Below are 23,845 nucleotides of genomic sequence, written 5' to 3'. Positions count from 1 at the left end.
GCTACACAGCTGTCACCAGTTTAATAATGAAATGGTTCTTAAAAAATTATAATAAACGTATTTTTATTTCTCGATAATTTTTTGTTTCAACTATTTAGTTAGATCCGTTTAAAAAAAATTGAATATACGGGTGGCTTGAATCACCCTGTACACACAACTATTTGCAGTACAACTCCGGACGATGCGTCGTAATTGACATTGTATGAGCGTTTACACCAGACACCATCCGCAATTACGGTTATCATTGGAATTCCGTCTTTGTTTACTTCTCCTGAAGCTTTGGCTAAATTACATTCTTCTTCACCTGCGTTCTTCATAGACTGCCATGCTTCATCCCTGATTTTATCACTTACCGTTTCTTGATATTTTTGGAATGTTTTTATTGACATAAATGGTATATCCATACATAACAATAATTGTTCTGTCTGTGTATATCCGGTACCGACAGATATACTTCCAAAAACAGCAGCAGAGTTTATGTCAATAGACTCTTTGCTTTCTTCTGTGTAAAGCTCCTTTTGTATCCCGCACATAGTACATTGTAAAAGAAATGAGCTCCTAAGCCCTTCCCTTGACTCCTTTATAAATTTCATGTTAGTTATGTTGCAGTTAAAAGGTTCATGATTATTCCCAACTGTCAGTATTTGGTCTAATAAACTTTTTATGTCAAATATTCGACGACCGTATAATTTTGCATCATTTATATTATTTGTCTCATCACCGCATGGTATCGTTTCAAATAATGTATTGTTTTCGTCTGTGTTGATACAACTAATATAAACATTTTCAAAACAATTTTTACTGTTGATTTATTCTTTTTAAATTAAATTAATAAAAATTAACTTACCTATCAGATGGAACACATTTTTCAATTGAATTTTCTGTCGTCCGGCTCGTACTATAAAAATGGGAATTTAGCTTTTACAAAAATATATATCGTAAATTATTATCGTCTATTACTCCTTTTTCGAGAACGTCTTCGAGTACTAAGTGATAGGTTTTTGCGACAACCATCTTTCCTTTCTGGGTGTATGTACTTACCCATTGTTTATAAAACTTTACATAAACTTAACTAACACTAAAGTAAACGAGAAAATAACAATAAACTATAAACAGTAAACTATAAACCCAAAAATGTAGTTAAATTACACAATAATAACTAACAAATAACTAAAAACAAAGTTCAAAACGCACTTTTACAAATGATTATTTTCTCTACCACATTAAAGAAGCAATAGATAAAATAAAGAGCATCGGTGAACGGCGTCGCTTAGCAGCGTCGCTCAGTCGGCCGGAGGCGGGTCTAACGCGGTAGTAATACTTCGTGGGAATCATGACGGAAAATATTCATTTTTACGCTACCTTTTTACAATTTTAGCAAATTACAAACTATTCCTTTATTACTAAAAATTCAGAAAAATTTCATTTGAAAAATATTACTATTTTCATGTATACTATCATGCAAGCTAAAAAACAATGACCAAATTCTTTAATATTGAAGAATATGCCCCTTTTTTTTGGAAAATTTCAAAAATTTTCACCTTGCGTTATGTATAATTGTTGGAAGAAGCTATGTACAAAATTTCATCCAATTATTTTTATAAATAATATATGTTTTTTGTAATTTGCCGAACTGTATGGTAAAGTAGCCTCTTAACAACCTTTTTTTTTTTGAAGAAAACTTTTAGTCCCAACAAAATTTCGGCAGTAAATAAAAGGGAATTTTTAGTACACAGAAAGGGAATATTGCTGCTGCAAAGGTGGCAACACTGCCCCAATGTTAAATCTTAACGGATTTTGGTCCAGAACGCACATAGCTATACTACTTAAATGATTGACGTAAGAATGAATTCTTTTATACAAAAAATTGATATTCTTCTGCGGTGAATACGATCTGTATTAAATACCTACGTAAAACTTCTTCTCTAGGAGAAAGAAAAAAATGCAAAGAAAATCAACAACTGTTTTATATTTAATTCACATTTATTTTTTTAACATTATGTAATCAAAAAGAGTAAACATTTTCTTCCAAATTTTTTTATCGTCTAATAAAATACCGCGTAAACGAACAAAATAAGAAGATTGAACGAATTAGTTGATGAATTACTTCCTGAAAAGGCTTCCACGATCGTTTTAACCCTCATTTGCGCTGTTGTACTCGCACCTAGCGCGTTATGAGCCCTAAGCTCAATGTTGTACGTTGTGTCCGGTTGTAGTTCCTTCATCTCGTAGCTTTGGAACGTAGGTTCTATTATTTCCGAACAGCATTTTGATTCTGAATCTTTCCATTCACCATTAATCCAATGAGTCTAGAAAGAATTCAAAAAACAAAGTGTGTATCATAATATTAGAATTTCAAAATTAGTGTATATTGCCCATTTGCTTAAAAGGTTGTTAGTTAGCAGTTGATACAATTGTAATTTCAATAGTTTCAAAGTTGAAATGTTATAGTTACGATGTGCTAGGACGCGAAAATTACTCTTTTAATTTGAGTTTGTTTCATTGATTGACCTGTTACAGCACTTCTAAAAACGTCGGTAATAAACACGTCCCAATAATATGGTAGTTTCCAGGATTGATGTTACATGCACTTAGAGTCATTGATTGCTCAAATGTTTTCCCAACATATTCAGCTACATGGTAAATAAAGCCTTTTTATCGTTGCGAACGCGTGTCGGCATACAGCCGTCCACATCTGGCGCTGTGGCTGGCATACGTCTGTCGTCCTAAACGATAAGATACGCATGTAGCCTACGCATGTAAGAAGACAAGTTACATCTTAATGAAATTATAATGTAAACTTACGATGCGAGCCCTTTGTAGGGTCATTACGAATTTCAGTTAGTCGAGTCAGTCTTTCAGTGTCTCTAGCAGAGAAATCAGCAGAGTTTTCATATATTTTATGTCTTATAGCATCCTACACACGTTGACTAAAAGTTCCAGAGACGATACGTTCAATAGTGGTAGTAGTTCTTCAAGTTGTTCTTTACCGATGAGTTGATCAAGAAAATAGTTGAGGAGACTAATCGGTACGCAAATAATAAGATACAAGGAAATACAGGGTGGTTCAGTTTCTAATCGGGAAACTTTACTAGGACGTAGTACTTGCCAAAATAATACAATTTTTTTATACCGATTGGTAACTTTAATTTTAGGAGATACACCCAACACGGACGTACGTATAAGTATACTTGTGTGTGTGCATATGCGCGCGGAGTATGTTTGTGGGAGGGGAATCGCAAGAGTAGTGGATCGAAGAGCAGTCAGTCGTTTGACATCGTTCAATGATAAGAAATATTATAAAAATAATAACTAATATAATAAATGAAATTCAAATAAGACAAAAATTTTCGATTTTAAATATCCCCATAGAAAAAAATCATTGGGGGCTAAATCTGGTGATCTAGGCGGCCTAGTTAACGTTCCGCAAATAGATATTACACGATTTGGAAATTGTGCGTTAAGATACTCTTTAACTTGCCGGCTGTTGTGAGCCGGGCAACCATCTTGTTGGAACCAGATACTTCCCGATTGAACATTGTCTAATTGTTGAAGCGATGGGATTACGTCATTTTGCAAAATGTTTAAATACTTATGACCATTTAAATTTCCTTCTATGAAAAAAGGACCGATAATATAGTCACCTACTAAGCCAGCCCAAACATTTAATTTTTGGGGATATTGTGTACCAATATCGAGCAACGCTGGGATTATGCCGACCATGCAAAGGAAATGTAGATTCATCGGTAAATAAAATGTTTTTTATAAAATCAACATTTCCGTTGGCCATTTCCATCATAGTAAAGCAAAATTCCGCCCTTGTAATATTATCGTTCTCGCAGAGTTCCTGACTTTTTTGTACCTTGTACGACCTGTACCCGTGTTTCTTTAATGTTTTTAGGACGGCAACATGGCTGATAGCAAACGTCTCCGCAACTTGTCTGCTTGACTGATTTTTATTGCGTTCAACATCAGCACATACCTTCGTAATTTGTGTTTCTGTGGAGACACACATCCATGTCGCTCAAAGTTTTTAATAATATTTGAAATTGTTCCGCGACTAGGAATTGATCTGTTTTCATAGGCCACAGGAAACAAATTAATTATTTGGGCTACAGAATTGCCACCATAAAACCATTTTATAATCTGTACCTTTTCCGCTACAGTAAACAACATCTTAGTTTTTTTTTGCTAGGGTTAACTGCAAAGCGATGCGACCAACTTCGCCTCTCAACAATCTATGAACGATTCAATTTGTGCATTACCCCTACGCTTGTTTATCCCCCACTTAACGACACCGAATTTACACACACACGTATACTTATACGTACGTCCGTGTTGGGTGTATCTCCTAAAATTAAAGTTACCAATCGGTATAAACATAGGGTCGCAACTTTTTTGTTTCGACCTATGAGCTGTCAAAGTTGAGCCAACAATTTACATTTTATCTTCTATTTCGGGTATAAGTAAACCGTAGAATTTGAAATTTTGTACGTATGTACTACTGGTTAATACCTTATTTTCAACCATACCTGAAACTTCCCCAGCGCCCTCAATGGGGATGAAATTCACAACCCCTTTGATTTCTTTATAACAACTTTTTAATACCATGAAATATTAACATAAAAAAGTATGGGTTGTAAAGCTTATTCATTATTGGTACTTTTTTGTCTCTTTAGTTTTTTCATTAAAGATAATAGTTTTAGCGTAAAAAAATAAAATATGCTACATTGTATTGTAAAACGCTGCTATTATTATGAGAAAATTATTCTTTATGGCTGGCTATGGAAGTTGTGCAGTTATCTTACTAGGTTCTGATACTAACTAAATAACACCAATTAATTGTGATTTTCATAAGAAAACCAATAAATAAGATGAATGTTTGTCTGAACAAATTACGTTGTTTTAAACAATATTAAAAAATGATACTCTTGCTTAATAATAATCAAAAATTATTAATAATCATCAACAATTATGAGGATTCACCGCAAATGAAACTTACAAGTTCTCAGAGCCAACCTTTAGAATAATTTTAGCTAAACATGGCGGCACATAGCAGTACATGGCACGACGTTTTATTTTTTTACACTAAAACTATTAACTTTCAGAAAAATACTAAAGAGACAAAAAAGTACCACTAAAGAATGAGCTTTACAACCCATATTTTTTATGTTAATATTCCATACCGTTAAAAAGTTCTTATAAAAAAAAATCAAGGGGTGGTGAATTTCATCCCCTTAGTTTCAAGGTACCTACAAACTTTAAAATTGTTGTTATGACAATTTTTTCTTAGAAGTTTTAAGAAGAACTTTCTTTTTATCCTTTTCTTGCATTGATTGTTTCATAAAAACATTCTAAACGAATTGCCGATTTTAACCCTGCTAAACCCGAGCGTAGACCGACCTTTAACTGACCGTCCACCATTTCTCTGGCCCATTGTATCTCGACAGGTAGTCAACGAAGATACGTTGGTTTTTCCGGCGAAATTTCGCATTTTATTTAATATTTATGTAAAAAACTAATAAACTGATATTTGATTGTGAGGTATCGTTGGATTCGTATTGTTTTATTCTTTCGGAAGATACCATAATATACTGGGTGTTCCATTTAAAAAAACAAAGTGGATCCATTTTCCGGAAAAACTAAAAGTGATAGCAAAATTTTTCCATAAGAAAATATTTGTGCTGATAAAATATAGAACCTGACGTTTTTTTGCTCATATTGATATCTCAAACTGTTCGGAAGTTAAAAAGGGGGGGGTTACTTTACGCTAGCACTGTATACAGGCTGTATCTGAATGACTGCAACAAACTTCAAGGGGTGATTCTTCAGTGAATTTTAAGGGTACTTTAATATATGAACCATGGGCGACTTCGGCTCCCCTACGGAGCTACACCCCTCCAAAAATGGCGGAAAATTTTGGTTTAATTTTTTTTTTTTAACCATAAACGCTAGGAAAATGAAATTTGGGGAATATGTTTAATTCATAATAGGGCACGTTTTGACCCTATTTGTACTTTCAACCTACCCTTCTAAACTACTAAACGTAACCACCCCTGTTCAATTTATCCCTACATTTTTTTTATGATGATGATAAATACATTGGAAAAATTTCAGTTAGATAGATAAAACTATTCTAAAACTTTTTTGTTTCTTTGATGTTCTTCGAAAATTTAATAATTTTTGAGAAAAAAAAATTAAGTAAACAAAAATTTTTAATGAAAAAATCTTAGTAGGCTTTACAATCTTTGTCAGAAATATTTTTGACGTTTAAATGTCAGTGATTTTCTTACTATTATTAATGGGCACGTTCAGCCGGTGTCAACTGTTGAGTTGCTATGTTAGCAGTCGCGGCTGAACGATACAGCGGTTAGTAAATATCTCAGTATAAATAATCTACGCTTAGTTTGTCAGCGGTTGTGAAATTCTAGGTTAGGATTAACATTTTTTGTTTCTCCACTTTAATTTTGAAATAACTTGGAGTTACCGTTTCATAATAATTCTCATTTCTCACAAGTACAACTCTTCGAGGGGCAATAACAATACACGAATATAAAACGTCTCATATGTAAACACGACTAAATACCGTCGGGCGGCTCCGTTCGCAAAGGAAGCTCCTGCAATAATAATACAATAGGTTGTTACAAGGGTACCTTATTCGTTATTTATTTAACTTCACATCCTACTTAGCATGTATCAGTTTTGACGCCTGCACTGTTTTGATCTTAAATATTCTGAATTAATTGAAGTACGCTGATTAATTGAGGCGAGATTCTTCTCAAATGAACAAGTGCAACAAGTTCTATTGCCTTACTTGCTGCTCCAAAGTCATTTATGTACAAAATAATAAATAAACGAAGTTGCTATAAGATTCTATTCATTTCAAAATATTAATGCTGCAATATTGCATAACGTCCGGAAGTTTACGAATTTAGGTATTAAGAATGACAATGTAGTTAATACCGTTGCTTGATTAGTTTTATTCTTTCAACATATCAAGTTATTCTTGAATAGTAAAGGCCTATTCACACTATCGATCAACGATCGGTCAAGTCACGGAGCGATCACGGTCAAAGTTTCACGATCGACTGTTTTAGACTTGCTGAAAGTGCGTCCGCTGAAGACCTGTGGCTTTCTGTGCAGTGCGGTGGTACTCGGTTGCTGCTTTGTTGTGTTTATCTCCCACCCGCGGACTTTGACTCGCTTGACGCATTTCTGGTAACTTTGCATCGCGTTTGCGACCACTACCCTGACCATAAGATTTTGATTTTTGGTGATTTTAATCTACCTCATATTTCATGGTATTCGTCGCAATCGCTTGGTTTATTGCCATCGAGTGCCAATGATGCTCGTTCACGATTGTTTTTAACTTCGTTTTCTTATTGTAATTTTGAGCAGTACAACGGCGTACGTAATGCTAACGACAGAACCTTGGACCTTATTCTTAGTAACTCCTATAACATCTCTGATTTTTCTCAAAGCCTTGATCCACTTTTGCACGCGGACACCCATCATCCTGCTTTAACTTTTTCAATTAAATTTAATTTATTGCATTCCCTCCGCGAAAACTGCTCGCGTAAATATCTTTTTCACAAGGCTAACTATACAGGTATCCGTACATCACTCGCGTCTGTAGACTGGGGTGCGGCTATTAGTCACTTACCAGTTGACGAGGCGCTTGAAGTGTTTTATTCAGTTGTTCGCGGAGCAGTTGATGAATTTATTCCTCACAAAATTACTTTTAAATGCAGATTTCCTAACTGGTATTCCCTGCCAACGATCAAGGCCATTAAGGAAAAATTAAAATTTCACAAAAAATGGAAGACTACAGGTAATCGCCTTCACTATGAAACCTTTCGTCTGCTCCGTACTCGGTCTAAAACTTTAATTGCAGCTGATTATAAGCTATACTTAGAGGCTACACAGACTAGCTTGTCCGATAATCCTAACAGTCTGTGGTCTTTTATTAAATCGAGGAAAAAAGGCAGCATGAGTATTCCCAGTAAGATGTCGTATGGTGATCGAGTGGTTGAGGGTGGGGAGGAAATTTGCAAACTGTTTGTTGACTATTTTAGTTCTGTCTTTGTTGATGGAACTTTAGTTGATATCCGCGACTGCTCTTCTTCGGAAATCGCACCTTGGTTCTCACGTGATGATATTCTACAGGCGTTGTCACTTGTGAATCCTAGAGCGGGTGCGGGTCCGGACGGCCTACCAGGCGTGCTTTTTCGTGAGTGTGCATCAGTGCTTACTGAACCACTTTTTTACATTTTCAATACTTCTCTGCGAACGGCTATTTTCCCATCCGAATGGAAAAAAGCTCTAATACTGCCCATCCATAAGGCTGGCGACCGAAATTTAGTCGTCAACTACAGACCTATTTCTATTCTGTCAATTGCCTCTAAGATCTTTGAACGTCTAGTTTACGATCTGCTTTTCTTTAAGGTTAAATCTTACATAATCCCGGAGCAACACGGCTTTTTTCGTGGCAGGTCAGTGGAGTCTAACCTAATCACATTTTCTAATTTTTTACTGAATGCTCTAGACAAAAATTACCAGGTGGATGCTGTATATACAGACTACAGTAAGGCATTTGACAGAATAGATCACGGAATTCTTTTTAAGAAACTCTTTAATTATGACATCCCTGTTGGTTTGATTTATTGGTTATCTTCTTACATCTCTAGCAGATCACAGGCTGTTACCATTAATGGCTATCGCTCTTCCTTCAAAGAGATAACTTCCGGTGTGGCGCAAGGCAGTCATTTGGGACCGTTGTTGTTTCTGCTATATATCAATGACATTCATGCGTGTTTTCATTACTCCAAGTTTCTGCTATACGCTGACGATAGCAAAATATTTACCACGATTTGTTCACCTGACGACTGCGAAAAATTGCAGGAGGACTTGGTCCGATTACAGGCTTATTGTGTAAACAACAATCTTTTCATCAATCACGATAAATGCACGAAAATTACATTTACACGCAAACGCTATCCCATTGTTTTCGATTATTCCCTCGGCCCTAATACTCTTATACCATCTGATTGTGTTCGAGATCTTGGGGTTCTCTTTGATTCTAAACTTGCGTTTTCAGCTCATATCGATTTTATTGTTAATAAGGCTTCTCGCATGTTCGGATTTATTTGTCGTGTCTCCCGTCCTTTTACTAACTTATCCTGTATTCGTTCTCTTTACTTCGCCTTCGTTTCTTCTATCCTTAACTATGCATCTTCTGTTTGGAACCCTCAATACCATATATACATTGATCGACTAGAACAAGTTCAAAAACGTTTTCTTCGGTACCTATCGCGAAAATTCTACTTACCATACTGTGATTACACACAGCGATGCTTAATATTTGGAGTCCCTCAACTCTCTTCCAGGCGCATTAGTAACGATTTAATGCTGCTTTATAAAGTGAGTAACGGCACTGTTGACTGCTCCGCGATTCTATCTCAGTTACAGTTTAGGATTCCTGTTCGACCATCCCGTGATTTATCGGTATTCTACGTGCCTTGTACCAATACAAATGCGTTTTCTAACTCCGTGGTCCCTCGTCTCATGTTTTCTTATAACAATTTTTGTTCTGATTTAGACTTGTTTGCTACTCCCCGGTCTACATTTAGGAAATTGGTTAATGATCTCCTATGTGCATCTCGTGCGCCGTTTGACTTACGACGTTAATTCTGTTTTTGATTGATTTTTTGTTTTCAATATTTTTGATTATTAGTTTTGCTTAAGTTTCACTTTTTTGTTAAATTTTATTTCTGTTGCTATTTTTTTTTGTTAACCTGTTTGATATTTTTTTTTTTGTTACTTATTGCTAAATTCTTGTTTTTAGTTTATAATATTGTATATTTTTAGTGGATGCTTCGCTGGGCTTGTCCCGTTTGCATCCCAAATAAAAAAAAAAAAAAAAAAAAAAAAAAAAAAGCAAAATTTCTTTCCTACTGAACATATGCATTGATCGCCGCGGTCACATGACCGCAAAAAGACCGCATGTGTGAATATATTGCCGTGAAATGCATACGTTTAGTAGGAAAGAAATTTTGCTTTGACCGTGACCGGCCCGTGACTTGACCGGTCGTTGATCGATAGTGTGAATAGGCCTTAAACGTTATTTTGACATCTACGAGTATCTAGAATGACAAGATAAAGATCACCTGATCTAACCTCATCTGATTGGTTAGCAAATGACTACCAATCTTCAATTTAAAATATATTGCCGTTTTGTAATTAAAGTCAAATTGTAGATATATGTATTTACAATCAACAAAGTAGAAAAGTTTTCTAAAATTGTTATTACCTCGCAATATCTGATAATATAATAATCCAAAGGATGTCCATTATCATTCGATACATTCCACCTTAATTCATAGCGATCCGCATAAGAACTGACGATGACTTGTTCGTGAATTGAAACATTTGCAAAACCGCCAAGTGTTACTAAAATTATAGGCTCTGCTGGCACAGCTCGTCTCGGCATTGTGAAGTGAAGATTTGGTCCACTCCAACTACCAATTCCCACATCGTTAACTGCGGCAAATGTGAAATGATACGTTTTTTGAGGTTCTAAGTTATTAATTATATATGAAGCATCTAAAAATAATATTCTTAATTAATTAAAGTTTTGTGGACATGCTTTGTGTACAATTTTTTTTTCATTACTTACTAACATTCCAAGTGATATTTTTCGCGAAATCCGATGTTTGATCAATTCTTCGATATTTACAAATGAATGCTTTTAAAGGCATCTCGGAAAACAGTTGCTGTCTAACAATTTCGAATTTAATTGTTGTGGGGGTTACTGTATTAACTTTAACTTGAGAAATTGAACAAGGGGGATCAGCGCTTTTTAAACTAAACATTTTATGGTTTTGTCCCAATCGATTCATAGCAACACACTCGTAATGTGCGTCAAGTTTATTTTCTGATCCTGGTGTAACAATTAGATGTGATTTTGGTCCGTATCCTTCAATTCTAAGACTCGGATTATCCCTATCTAATTCATTGCTGTTATATCTCCATTTTATTGTTGAGTTTGGAATAGATTCTGCAACGCAAGTTAATTTAACGGGGTTGTTTTGCCACGTCCATACTTCGTTAACGTTATCGTTATTGTTGAATACTGGAGGGAATTCGACGGTAATATGACCGATTCTGAATGCTTTACCGATTTCATTGTCGGCGATACATTCATAGAGGCCATCATCTGCTCGGCTTAAGTTACGTATCGTTAAAATTCCATAAGTTTCTCCTTTTGCATTGTTGTTAATGTTTTCTATGAGAATTCTATCGTCAAATGGTTGAGAACCAATTTGAAAGAGATCAGCTTTATTTAATTTTTTAAATAAAACCTTCGGAGTTGGTCTTCCGTTTGCTTTACATATAATTTTCGTATCACTTTCAATCGATGCTGTTATATTAAATAATTCAAAAATTTGCGGTGTAACAGGATTTCCATCTGTCAATTTAATTAAGTTAAAATAAAAACGGTTAAAATTTTTTGATAAATTTACCTATCGTTACGACTCTTACTCTTGTTTCTAGAAGTGTGCTCCCATAAAAAGCTTTACACTTATAAATTCCATCTAAATAATTTTGCGGATTAGGAAATACTAAAAGTATTCCTGTTTCATTTGTTAATTTCTAAAACAAAATAAGTCAATGTTAATTTTTAAATTAAATGTATAAAATTAGAGAGATTTTACGAGGAAAGCTACAAATTCCCGCAGTATCTACACAATACTTCAGATCCAGAAAACATTAAAAATAAATTTAAAGACTTTTATGTACGTAAACTGGTCTTTATTATACAGGGTACCCATTATGTATGGAATATAGTATATATCTCGGTAAATGTTAGCTTTATAAAAAAACATTTTATATAAAAGTTGTTTAATATTTTATTTGCCATAATAAGACTGCATTCAATTGTTTTTAATTCAGAAAGCAAATGAGTAACGAATAACACTTGAATTTTTTTAAATGGCAATGTACCGTTTCGTTAGGCTCATTTAATAGAGATTACTTTTCTCTTTACGATCACGTAAAATTTTTGTACCCTTACATCAGAAAATTTTTGAGGAAAATGTAAAAATTGTTTATTAATAAAAATTAATCAATGGCGTTAATCTAGATATCCAAGCTCGTCAAGTACCTCGAATTATTACCGCAAATTAAATTTACATACAAAATAAAACAAATAAACGAAAAATCAGTGTACATTTCCAATAATTCGAGGTACTACGAAGTACTTGACGATCTCGGATATCTAGATTTATGTTATTAGTTAATTTTCTTAATTAACAATTTTTACATTTTTTTCAAAAATTTTCTGATACAAGGGCACTAAAATTTTACGTCATCGTAAAGAGAAAAAAATCTCTTTCAAATGAGCCTAACGAAAGGGTACATTACCATTTAAAAAACTTCAAGTGTTATTCGTTGCTCATTTGTTTTCTGAAGTAAGAACAATTGAATGCTGTCTTATTATGACAAATAAAATATTAAACAACTTTTGTATAAAATGTTTTTTTATAAAGTTGATACCTACCAAGATATACATACATGTATACATGTATACATGTATGTATATATCGTATACATGTATACGATATTCCATACATAATGGGCACCCTGTATGTGTATTGTCTAGCTACTTGTGGCCCTGCCATCATCAGAGACAACTACCATAGTTAACAAATATATCAATGTAATTATCACATAAGGAACAGAATCTACTTTGTCTAAAAACTATGGATGCGAGACATGGATTATGACCAGAGCCGCGACGTTGTCGGGCAACTCATTGGCGGCTCGTCGCCTTACAGTAGAGACTCGGGCCACATTGACCACATCACGCCACATATAGTATACCACGCCACTGGTTCAGTTTTAGTCGGACAATCGGCCAAACACATATTGAATGCTGCACCGCAGAGAACCCTCCCAAATTTTACATGGGCCAGCATTCAACCAGTATCGTTACGTTGCGGCACATCGATGTGCTCGATAGAAGCATGTTACCACTACGCTATAACCCGTTCGCTGCTCTATACAGATGGTGACATCAACAGCCCGAAACGTCGTGGCTCTGATTATGACAGAGAGAACAAAGAATAATTTGAAAGAAAAACAGTGAGGAAAATGTTTGGTGTAATAAAGGAGAATGGGATATGAAGAAGGCGATACAACGTGGAACTTAATCCCACCTATCTTAGAATTCGTCAAGTCGCAAGGACTGCAATAGTCATTTACGACTAGGATATTTCAACCAGTTCACATTGATTTTGCGACAAAAAAACGAAAATGACCTTTTAATTTTGATCACTTCCTTTTCAAAATGGGTCAAAATAAACTTTATGAAGACAACTACTGCAGAGGCCACTATACCGGGTGTCCCTCAGAAGTGGCTCACCCCCATATTTTTTTTCATTATTAGTGATATAAGAAAACCATTTGAAATGCATAATTAAGCCGTTAAAACGGATTATTACGACATGAAATCATTTACTTTGTACTTCCTTTCGCTATTTTTTTAAATTTATAAATTTTTTATTAAAAATAACGAAAATAATTTTTTTTTCAAAAATTATAAGCAATCGTGAAAATTTTTTTAAGTAATAGTTATGTGAAATTATGCTGTCTATCCAACTGAAGAAAAAAAATCAAGATTTAAAACACTAGCAAAATTAGTACTCACTTCCGGTATAACTGGAAGCACAAAGAGAATGATTTCATGTCGTAATAATCCGTTCTAACGGCCTAATTATGCATTCCAAATAGTTTTCTTATATCACTAATAATAACAAAAAATATGGGGGTGAGCCACTTCTGAGGGACACCCGGTAGAGTATCTCCATTCAGTATTTGCTAGATATAGTCTTTCTGAACAGTTAGTATCCGATAATGGACCACAATTGATTTCATTGAAGTTTGAAGACTTTTGTCAACAAAATGGAATTAAACTTATCAAAACACCATATCTTGCTCGTTCTAACAGTGCTGCGGACAGATACTACAAAAACAACTTTCAAAAATAAAGTTAGAAAATACGGTACAGCAGGGAGTACAACATCAGTTAGATAACATATTGTTTGCTTATCGAAACACTCTACAAACAACAACAGGCTGAACTGTTTCTTAAACGTTCACCAAGAACAAGACTATATTAAAGGAAAAATTGATAAAACAAGAGGAGTTAGTTTATGTAAAAGGCAACAGAGGAGAGGAAGAGAAATGGTTGGAAAGAAATATATTGCATAGAAACAGTGAATTGACACATTTTGTTTTAACAAACGGAATAAGAAGATTAGTTCATGTAGAAGAACTTAAAAAAAACATTTTGGTTATGATAACAAAAATCTTATAGTATATACAGTCTGATTCAGAGTAAGTGCCTTATTTTTTTAGCCACACTCGGGGTACTACTTTCAAAATATTTGGCAGTAATATGTTTTAGGATATTCTCTACATGATGGTGATATCACATTTTCAATTGGACGAATTATTTCAAAATGGCGTTAGTCAACTTTTTTTTTTTAAATGGAATGCCAAAAATTTTTTTTTATTATTGAGATCCTAAAAACATTCTTTTTACGATAATATTTTGTTTTTCTTAAAAATTCATTTCTGTCCCCATCAAAAGGCAAATTAACATTTTAATGTAGTAACGCATGAATGTTTTACACTCGATGTTATTTTTGTCCAAATAAATAAGTAGATGTTTATTACAAAATAAAGTTTAATTGTTTCTTTTGTGTCTATTGTTACTTGATATTACTATTTTGAAAGTAGTACCCATAGTGTGGCTCAAAAAAAAATAAAGCGCTTACTCTGAATCCGGCTGTATAAGGAAAGGACTGCAATGGAAGTTTCAGTTCTTCATGGTATACATGGAGGGTGCATGCGTGAAAACCAGACTCCGATTCAAAATCCAATTCAAGACGCAACTGTGAGTGAAAACCCAATTCATATTGAAAGTCATATCAAAGAGACTACAAACGAGTTTAACATAGACGTTAGACGGTCCAAAACCAGAATAGTTAAAACTAAAAAGGTGTCTAAATTGAATAATAAACATAAAATTTATTATAGTAAGCGTTGAAAAATTAGTTTCCTTTTGAATACAAACTTATTGTAAGGATCAATTTAAGAACAGAAGTCTTTAAGATTTACTTTAATTGATAACCACAGGTATAATGCGGTTATAATTTTGATTATAATTTGTTCATTAATCCGGAAATACAAAAAATTAGCACATCAAATTGAATAAATTCTTCAACTCATCAGACTTAACAAAATCTGTTTATCGGAAGTTTTAACTCCAAAATACAAGTTACAAAAATACTTAACAGTTTCACAACCAACATAGCTATGCAGAAATCATATTAAGGAAATAAAAGAAGAGTTACCATCGTAAACAAGATTTTATCAATAAAAGTTAATTACGTTCCTTTCTCTAGAGCGTTGGCTTTGTTGCTTTTGTTGTTCCTAAGGCCTGCCTATGAAATACCTTCTGAGAAGTTAACTGCCGGTTTGGTTCCGAGCATTTTAACGTTGTTATGTTAGCATCATGCGGCGTAAGTAAGGACGAAACAATTGGGCTAGCGGCACGCCACGCTCTGTTTGCCGCTCGCGAACGTTTTTAGTTATCATTCGTAAGTGGCAAGCAGAGCGTGGTACGCCGCGAGCCGAAACCTTAAATCAATGCACTCCACTACCGCTCTATGTTTGGACATAAAGGACGTTGTGCCAAAATTTTTTTTGCGCTATCTTCTCCATCTCACAATGTCTTGAACTCCGCATTGGTCTCTGATTCAGGGTCTTCATCTCTGCCACTCGTAACTTGCCCTTAGTTTTGTTCTGAGCGCTCTGAGTACCTTCGGTTAGTTCATCTTCAGCCCTTACTTTAGTCGTATCGTTAGTGTTTAATCTGTGTATAATCGTGTACCTCTTTGTATCAGCAAGTTCAGTACGCCTCCCAACCGCACTCTGTGTAATGCCTTGGACAAATTACATTTTCCAAACTTTCTTTTTTCCTCCATACAAATCCTAGTTCATAGTCCATTTCGCTGATGAATTTCCTCAAATATTCTTTATATGTGTTTTATTCTCAAGTTTACTTCGTTACTTACAAAGTATATTCAGTTGAGGTTTCGGTTGTGGGTGTACTTTTGTATATATTTAATTATGTGTCTATCTTGTTAAAGATATATTTGTATTCTTCTACTATACAGTGCTAGCGTAAAGTAACCCCCCCCTGTTTAACTTTTGAACAGATTGAGATATCAATATGAGCAAAAAAACGTCAGTTTCTATATTTTATCAGCACAAATATTGTCTTATGGAAAATTTTGCTATCACTTTTAGTTTTTCCGGAAAATGGATCAACTTTGTTTTTTTAAATGGAACACCCAGTATATTATGGTATCTTTCGAAAGAATAAAACAATACGAATCCAACGATACCTCACAATCAAATATCGGTTTATTAGTTTTTTACATAAATATTAAACAAAATGCGAAATTTCGCCGGAAAAACCAACGCATCTTCGTTGACTACCTGTCGAGATACAATGGGCCAGATAAATGGTGGACGGTCAGTTAAAGGTCGGTCTACGCTCGGGTTAAGCAGGGTTAAAATCGGCAATTCTTTTAGAATGTTTTTATGAAACAATCAATGCAAGAAAAGGATAAAAAGAAAGTTCTTCTTAAAACTTGTAAGAAAAAATTGTCATAACAACAATTTTAAAGTTTGTAGGTACCTTGAAATTTTCTATTTAAGGCAGCATGCAAATATTGTCCTTCATTTCTATCTTGGAATTCTACCCGACCAAGTATAACCAAAGAAAAGCGAGATCAAAATGGCTAGAAGGAGTTTAGAGCACAAAATCGGAGGAATTTTAATATTCCCTCGTGCTGACAGAAATGTACATGAAACAGAGCGACAATTTAATGAACGATTTCCTGAACATCCAATTAGTCGAAAATATTTAAGAGAACTTGTAAATAAGTTTTTGGAAACTGGAAGCGTCGAGAACCGCAAAAGAACTGGTCGTCGTTCGATTTCTGAAGACACACAAGTGCAGATGTTAACAGAAGTAGTTAATGCGTGCATGATGTCGTCTGCTGCTATCGCATCAACCTGTGATGTGGGTCCAACAACGGCGGGGAAATATTTTTAGATTTGTTTCAGTGATGAATGTACTTTCTTTTTGGATGGAAAATTGCATCGGCAAAATGTACGTTACTAGAGTGATTTTAGTCCACATGAATATCGTGAAGTTAACACTCAATTTCCCAAGAAAATAAATGTTTGGACAGGCATATTGGGAAATCACATCGTGAGACCAATATTCCTAACCGAAAATTAGACCGGAATTGTATTTAAGATTATTAGAAGAAGATATTAATCCAAGTCTTTTGCAAATTGTACACCAGAATCCTGACGATTTTGAAATGGCTCCTCCACATTATGTGGCAATGGTACGAAATTATCTTGATACAAATTTTAATGGACGGTGGATCGGTCGACGTGGGCCGATTGAATGGCCAACAAGATCACCAGATCTGACACCTTTAGATTTCTTTTTATGGTGTTATTGACGAAATTATTGACGTCTGCCAAAATATTGATCATCACATGTTAAGCCGTGTGAGAGGAAACACTACAAAAATGTTTGTTCCTAATAAATAAAAAATTCTTTTATTATTCAATAACAACACTAAGCCAATTTTTCAACCAATACGGCAAAATCTTTAATAAAAAAAATTTCATTTCTTATATTGACTTTGATTTTTTTCTTTATAAATATTTTTTGATAAAATATGATTAATTCATAAATTTAATATACTTCAAAAATAAGTAAGGGAACTATCAATTTTAAATCCGTCTTAGCTCGAGCGTATACCTACCGTTAACCTACCGACCACCATTTAACTGGCCGATTGCATTTCGACAGATAGTCGACGAAGATACGTTGGTTTTTCCGGCGAAATTCCGCATTTTATATTTGATTGTGAGGTACCGTTGGATTCGTATTGGTTTCATCTTTCGGAAAATACCATAATATACTAGGTGTTCCATTTAAAAAACAAAGTGGATCCATTTTCCGGAAAAACTAAAAGTGATAGCAAAATTTTCCATAAGAAAATATTTGTGCTGATAAAATATAGAACCTGACGTTTTTTTGCTCATATTGATATCTCAATCTGTTCGGAAGTTAAAAAGGGGGGGGGTTACTTACTTTACTTGTTGTGTTGTATTTTTAGAGTATATAATCCCTCTTGTTTGATTCGTTTCTATTTTGGCGGATGTGACTGTTCTTGCGCTTAGTATTTGCTATGGAAGTATTACTCGATTTGTAGTTATATATTCTATCTAGTTAAAGATATACATATTTGTCTTGTTCTTTATGTGATAAGTATACAGCGTGTCCCGTATCTTCCGCATCAGAGCATTATACGGTTGTAGGATACATTATTCTGAAGCGATCTTTCTAATAAAATTTTTTGGAAATGTTTATAATAACCGCACGGGAACTGTTTAAAGGAACTGTTTTTCGTCCAATCAGCAGATCGCAAATCAAACTCAGGTAATCGGTGCCACCCTCGGCCGGTCCGCTACGCCGATGATAACTCGTTTCCCACGTGTACTCACCAATAAATTCGTCATGGAAAGAGAAATAAACTTTTTCGATGAATCAAAGTTGTCCGTTATTGGTCGTCGTTAAACAGTTCCCGTGCGGTTATTATAAACATTTCGAAAAAATTTTATTAGAAAGATCGCTTCAGAATAATGTATTCTACAACCGTATAATGCTCTGATGCGGAAGATACGGGACACGCTGTATAAGTTGTTTAGCTTTGCCGTGTTGTATTTTTAGAGTGATTTTATTTGTTTGATTATGTTTGTTTAGTTGTTTGATCGACGATATTTGTTTATTCGTTTGATTATATTTTTTTATTCGTTGATTTGTTTGATTTGTTCGATTTGTTTGATTTGTTTGATTTGTTTGATTTGTTCGATTTGTTTGGTTTGTCCGATTTGTTTGTTCGATTTATTTGTATAGCAACAGTGCTGCTATACACCCTCCTCCTTTATCCGAGCTTGGGACCGGCAAGGTGCTATCTCAGCATCCCAGGCGGAGTTGATTTCATGTCATGTGTAAAATTAGAAACAGAAAACCAAATAAATTAAGAAACAGAAATCTTGAAATTTTATAAAAACATAACTTGTCCACACAAACTGCATTCTAAAATTACCAAATTAAATTTAACCAAAAAGAACAGGATCTGCTCAATAAAGGACATAAATACACTATATCACCACACTGAGAAAAATTCTATGAAATTTACAACTATATCATGGTATGAGTTACAATAAATTTATTATACTCATAACTTTTACTATGATTTTTTTGTAACATTTCCTTAATTAATTTCCTTAATACTGTAAATTTACAATATAGAGAATAAAATTACTTATAAATTTCTTTCTTGATTGTAAATTTTCCTTATAGGGATTAATTTTACCATCTCAACTGAATAATACGAACATATCATAGGGTCCAAATTACCAATGTGTAGATTGTAAATCGACCTTATTATTTTTCTCAGTGTAGAAATGAAAGCATTTTTCTTCCAATCGGGTTTTGTTTTCGAGATAATCGTCTTCAAAAATACGGTATACCGAGTAAGCGTACTCGTTTCCAATGACGAGTTACCGCCGCCCCGACCCCGAGGGGTCAGAGGGCGCTCACGCGTACTCACAACTGCCACTAAACACGTGCGAACGCATAAATTTAGTTTAGTAAATTAGCAATTGTAATGCGCGCGATGATGTCGTCTGTTCATCTTGAGTACCACTAAAGTACTCAGTCTTGACCGTATTAAATGTGGACAGTTGCCATCGGTTAGATCTTGCCGAAACCTCTGCCCCTTTCCAAGGGTATCCAACAAGAAGAACGGATGAAATCTCGGACCGACAAGCATTACGCATTAACAATATGAACACCCTATATACATACACAATTCTTTGATAATTATAGATCGGAACAGGATCTCTCTAGGGCCCATAAAGAAAAAGGTAGCTCCTCATTCTTCGCAGCTTTTAGAAAACCTTACCGCAACATGTATTAATGCATTCTGATCAGTATTTGCTATCAAGCGTCCTACCGAATCTCTCCATTCTAGTTGACTTATCAGGTTGGGTTCGGATACACGTGGCCTACATGTTAAACTCAAACTCTTTTCAGCTTGCTGAATAATTACTGGCAAATCTGGTTTGATCTCTAAAGCGGGATTATCAGTTGCACTGACTAAAACTGAAACAAAAAAACCGTATTAATAAGATTATTCGATAATTGAAATTATAAGAATTTAAACGAAAATAAATAAGCTTGAGAATGATAAACAAAATAAAGTAAAGCCTAAAGGATCTACTTTCAAACAATGCACAATGAAAGCGGTAATTTTGGTCATCATTCGCTAATTTCGAATAAAAATTGTAGAAAAAATCACTGTGACTTTATTTATGGATACCAAGCCATGATTTTTATATAATAATAATAATAATAACATTCTTTATTATCCCAACGGATTACAATCCAATAAAGAGATAATATTATATAAATCAACAATAATCAATTCTAAAAGAAAAGATGAAATAAGACAAACAATAAAAAAAAAATAAAAAAGATAAACAAAAAAAGAAAATCAAGAACAAGCTGTCACTCGACCGAATTTGCTGCACGCATTAGTTTGTTTATTGGAGAGTTTAGCCCAACATTGGTGTTAGCACGATTTGGCATATAGGCACTATAAACTCGCGCATTTATCCGCGGCACCCTCACATTCAATTGAGCTAGTATTTCCGATGCAACTAGCACACCCGACATCACACCGCGCACAAACCTCGCAGACAACAATCTTCTACGGTCCTCAAGGCTCTGGAGGCCATATCGTTGTAGCAGATTTATATAGTTTAGTTCTCCTCGAGGTGGTTAATACCCAGAATCGAGGTAGTGGATAAACCTAATGAACTTCCTCTGTACTTTCTCGATGGTGGCAATGTGCGTTAAATAAGATGGGGTCCACACAATGCAGCAATATTCAAGTTTACTCCGTACCAGCGTAGAATAAAGATCTATTATTGTTTTTAAATTCGTAAACTCCAACGTAGTTCTAGTGATAAACCCCAACGTTCTGAGGGCACCAACCGATGTTCTGTCGATATGTTCATTGAAGGACAAAGTTATCAAATTAAAGTCTAAACTATCTACAATGCATATCAATAGCTTTGATTATGAAACTATTTACGATAAATAATAAATAAAAATCTGTAAATTTAAAATTGAAAAAATTCAGAAAATTACTTTGACTTTATTTATAGATACAAAGTCATTTAGATACAAATATCATACAAATCAGCATCTTTATTTACAGATAAAAAATCATTACTTACAAACATTGCATAATTGCAATATATACGTTTGATTACAAAAAGATTGCGATAAATAATAAATAGAAAACCTACAATTTTCTTCTGAAGCATAATTTGCATCCTTTATGACCAATCCCAAAATTACCATTTAACTCAAATTTCTTAGAGAAAGTATGGAATATCATGTAGATATTTAAGTTTTAAAGGTTATTAATAAACGAAATAAAATAACAATTTTAAAACACTGTTCATAGCTGTATATTTTTCCATAAATCAATATTTCAATTTCATATACAATTTTGCAAATTTTTTTATAATTTCATACTACTTTTATTAAAGTTTAAAAAGAATACTTTTGTAACCTTTGCAGAAACTAACAGAAATTGAAATGTCTAATTTATTTTGTATATAAATTGATAAAGGTTATCAGGATCATTTTTGATACGTGTACAAACAACTTTGTCTCGTTAACTTTGTAGTTGAAATTTTTAACTTTAAATGAATAGACTAAATATAATTTTTAAGTAATTGGTTTACACCAACTTTTTTAATTTTTCACCGATGTTGAACAAATTTGTAATTTTGTGATAGCAAAATATATTTTTTAAACTTAATCCAATGACAACCAAGAAACAAATAAGCATAGTCTCCTTTATAAACGTGCCTGATTAATTCCTACTCACCTGTTATTGTAGTGAAACTGGTTACGGTGATAATCAGCATGTAGAACGGCATACTACCCATGCTTGGTTCGCAAAAATCTGTCGAGATCTATAACAAAATTCAAAAAAATCAAAAATGAATACAGACATAGTTACCCAAATTTAAAAATACTAGACTTTTCGCGTTAAGTAGGCGACGAACGAGATGTCACTTGGGAATTCCAAGATGTGAAAACTTACTATCGGTTTTAATTATAATACTTTTCTTATCCTACGTACGAGGACAAGGTTATCAATTCATGACATAGTAGTGACTTTATTTATGGATATTCAGTTAAAGAATATTAAGTCATAATTTTTATACAATATTAATAAGATAATGATCAAAACTACAGATTTCTTATTTATTATTTATCGCAATATTTTTATAATCAAACCTTCTAATTAATATGCATTGTCTAAAAGTAGATAGTTTGTGCAACATATCCTAATTTTGTATAGTTTTTTGGTTACTGTCATTATTATTATACTTATAGTATATGTAGTATAGTAGTTATAATAAATGTAGTGAGTTTAAGAGCATTTTGTGTAAGCTTATTGGCTTAAGGTTTGTTGTAGGTCTTTTCATTACAAATCAAACATTTCAGTCGCTGAGTCCAGAATTTCGTAACAAACACCATATAAACATTTCACACATTTGCCAAATATGCATCAAATTGTTCGCTTCCAGAAAATTCGGATGCGGAGCCTACATATAGTCCCATACCCTAGTTTATGTTCTAAACAGTTTACTTTCAGACTCGTAATCAACATAATCCATGTTAGTCCTGTAGCTGAGGAACTTCAACTTTTTTTTTAATTTCTTCTATTCTACTTATACATATAAAGTTGACGTTGAAGATTCTAAAGTGAGCTACAAAAATGTAACACGTTGTTAACATATGCAAACTAGAATAATTTATTTGCTTTGATGTCGTGTCTTTGTGTAGTGGCTTTGAAAGGTAAGTTTTTGGTCAAATGTCACACCAAGATCTCTAATATGAGATACTCTCGACATGGTTGTACCCCCAAGACCATAGTCGTATTTAGTTAAGTTCAACTTTCTTGTGAAAGAAATTATATAACATTTGCTCAAATTGAGCGTAATGAGGTTCGAGTCGCAGTACTGTTGCAAAACGTCAACGTCACGCTACAACCCCGAGCAATCCAGAGTTGAGGACACACGCGTAAATAATTTTAGATTATCAGCGTACATTAAGCGGTGAGAAAGTTTCAAAACAGCAAATATATCATTAATGTAATTCTTAGAATAAACACCAACTGTTTCGAATCTGGAATCACACCAAGATCTTTGATAAAAGTGACATTTAATAGATTCAATACCAAGTATATTTGAAAAATCAATGTTATATCTTTTCCTGTTAAAAGAACTTTTAGAGCATTTTTTCGTAATTTAGTAAAAGTTCGTTTTTATAACTATATGTGTTAAAACGATAGAGATCGCTTTATAATTTAATACAGTCAGCAACTGCACCTATAGAAAAGAAATTTTACAATCATCCGCATACAATAAGAAACGCGTTATGGTTTGGAATTTAATATATTATGATTTATGATCGATCTTATCTAAAGCTTTGCTGAAGTCTGTGTGTATGGAATCCACTTGACAATTATCATTAAGTGAATTTTGAATGAAATTGACATAAGTAGTTAAATTAGATTCTACAGATCTA

The 23,845-nt window shown here is 33.8% G+C and overlaps 1 protein-coding gene across 3 annotated transcripts; it reads right to left on the bottom strand.

Moving 5' to 3' along the window:
• Positions 1–1,971: 1,971 nt before the first annotated feature.
• On the bottom strand, positions 1,972–22,346 carry LOC111420049 (fasciclin-2-like). 3 transcript variants are annotated; one of them, XM_023052955.2, is made up of 7 exons: positions 22,285–22,346; positions 22,134–22,221; positions 20,133–20,332; positions 11,523–11,652; positions 10,676–11,467; positions 10,310–10,602; positions 1,972–2,309 (listed from the first exon to the last, which is right to left on the bottom strand). In XM_023052955.2, exons 2-7 carry the CDS (start codon positions 22,192–22,194, stop codon positions 2,046–2,048), a joined length of 1,740 nt encoding a protein of 579 aa, XP_022908723.2. In that variant the 5' UTR covers positions 22,195–22,221; positions 22,285–22,346; the 3' UTR covers positions 1,972–2,045. The 3 variants fall into 3 exon arrangements, with proteins under 3 accessions (XP_022908723.2, XP_022908724.2, XP_071053036.1); XM_023052956.2 differs by having other exon boundaries at positions 22,290–22,346; XM_071196935.1 differs by having other exon boundaries at positions 22,269–22,290.
• Positions 22,347–23,845: the final 1,499 nt, after the last annotated feature.

Source organism: Onthophagus taurus, chromosome 6 (assembly GCF_036711975.1).
Source record: "Onthophagus taurus isolate NC chromosome 6, IU_Otau_3.0, whole genome shotgun sequence".
Classification (NCBI taxonomy): Eukaryota; Metazoa; Arthropoda; class Insecta; order Coleoptera; family Scarabaeidae; genus Onthophagus; species Onthophagus taurus.
The sequence above is the reverse complement of the archived record's forward strand: the minus strand, read 5'-3'. Positions and strand labels throughout refer to the sequence as shown.